Source organism: Perkinsus marinus (assembly GCF_000006405.1).
Source record: "Perkinsus marinus ATCC 50983 genomic scaffold scf_1104296933920, whole genome shotgun sequence".
NCBI classification, from domain to species: domain Eukaryota; phylum Perkinsozoa; order Perkinsida; family Perkinsidae; genus Perkinsus; species Perkinsus marinus.
The window spans coordinates 1-1,330 of record NW_003214999.1 but is presented as its reverse complement, the minus strand read 5'-3'; the positions used below and the strand labels follow the sequence as shown (position 1 = coordinate 1,330).

Below are 1,330 nucleotides of genomic sequence, written 5' to 3'. Positions count from 1 at the left end.
TAAGCAACGCAAACGGGATGCAGCTAGGAAGGCCATAGAGGCCATGGATGAGGGAGCGGTAAAAAGGTGGGCGAAGCCTAGGGCACTGCAAGAATGGTTCGATGCCGAGCAGGCCATGGACTACTTCGTAGGTCCAGCAACAGGGGATGGAGACAGAAGGGAAGGCTCTGCGAATCACCACAGGGAAGAGGCGAACCATGGACCATACTTCGAGATGGAGATGGAGACTTTCCGCCGCCTACTAGCTGTCACGCCAAAAGGGCGGGCTCCGGGAGATGATGAATGTGCATACGAACATGTTCGATACGCGGTGGAGAGCTCCAGCAACTTTCGCGGAGAAATCTGGGAAGTGATGAAGGCATCGGTGCAACTAGGGGTCTTTCCCCGAGCCTTCAAACCTGTGAGACTGGTGTTGATACCCAAACCCTCCAAAGGAGTGGACCAAGGGAATGGCCTAGCAGAGAACCCGTGGAAGAGATGGCGTCCAATATCGCTGCTCAGGGTCTTGGGCAAGGTTCTGGAAAAGGTGATCCTGTGGCACTGGCGCACCCACGAGGTGCCGGACGGGGTGCACGGATACGTGCCAGGCCGTTCGACAGTCACTGGAATCAAAGCGATGAGGGACTGGATAGAGGGGGGGCTGAAACGATGCCGCCAAGGCTTCACAGGCATGCTATTGGAAGACGTCACGGGAGCTTTCGACCACTGCCGCTGGCAGAATGTCGAAGCAGCGGTGAACACGCGCGTTGGCGCTCAATGGACACAGTTGGTTAAATCCTTCCTCCAGGGCAGGGTAGTCACCCTAGTGAGCAGCAGCGGAGAGCATGCCACTCGCCTAAGGACGAAAGGGGTGAGCCAGGGGTCGGGGCTGTCGCCAAGATTGTTCGTACTGGATTCGTGCGGGATGGTAGACGAGATTAAGAAGGCCCACCAGGAAGACGCGGATAACCCAGATGCTCCGCAGTACGACATCAAGGTCGTTATCTACGCCGACGACCTGTGCGTCGGAGTCAAGAGCGACAGCATCGATGGACTGGTGTACGGCATTACGAGGGCAAGGCAGGCTGCGAAGGCATGGTCAGAAAGGGAAGGCTTCAGCCTGGCGGAGGCCAAGGAAGAGCTCTGGGTGGGCGGAGGGGACCTCACGAGATCCCTTATCGGCGACCGATTGCCTGAACTGCGAGGAAAGATGAAGGAGGAGGTTAAATGGCTAGGACTGACCCATGAGAGCTCGCCGAAAGGGGGAATCTGCTTCAGGAGGCAGGGCGAAAGGTCACTGGAAGAAGCTGGTAAGGCGCTGAAGAGGTATACGCCGCTCTGTCGACGGCAG

At 57.6% G+C, this 1,330-nt stretch overlaps 1 protein-coding gene across 1 annotated transcript; it reads left to right on the top strand.

The window, feature by feature from the left end:
• Nucleotides 1-904: 904 nt before the first annotated feature.
• Nucleotides 905-1,201, top strand: Pmar_PMAR018168 (hypothetical protein; the record flags this gene model as incomplete). The annotated part of the gene is made up of 1 exon (XM_002785107.1): nt 905-1,201. A coding segment is annotated over one exon (297 nt), but the record flags the coding sequence as incomplete, so codon positions are not given.
• Nucleotides 1,202-1,330: the final 129 nt, after the last annotated feature.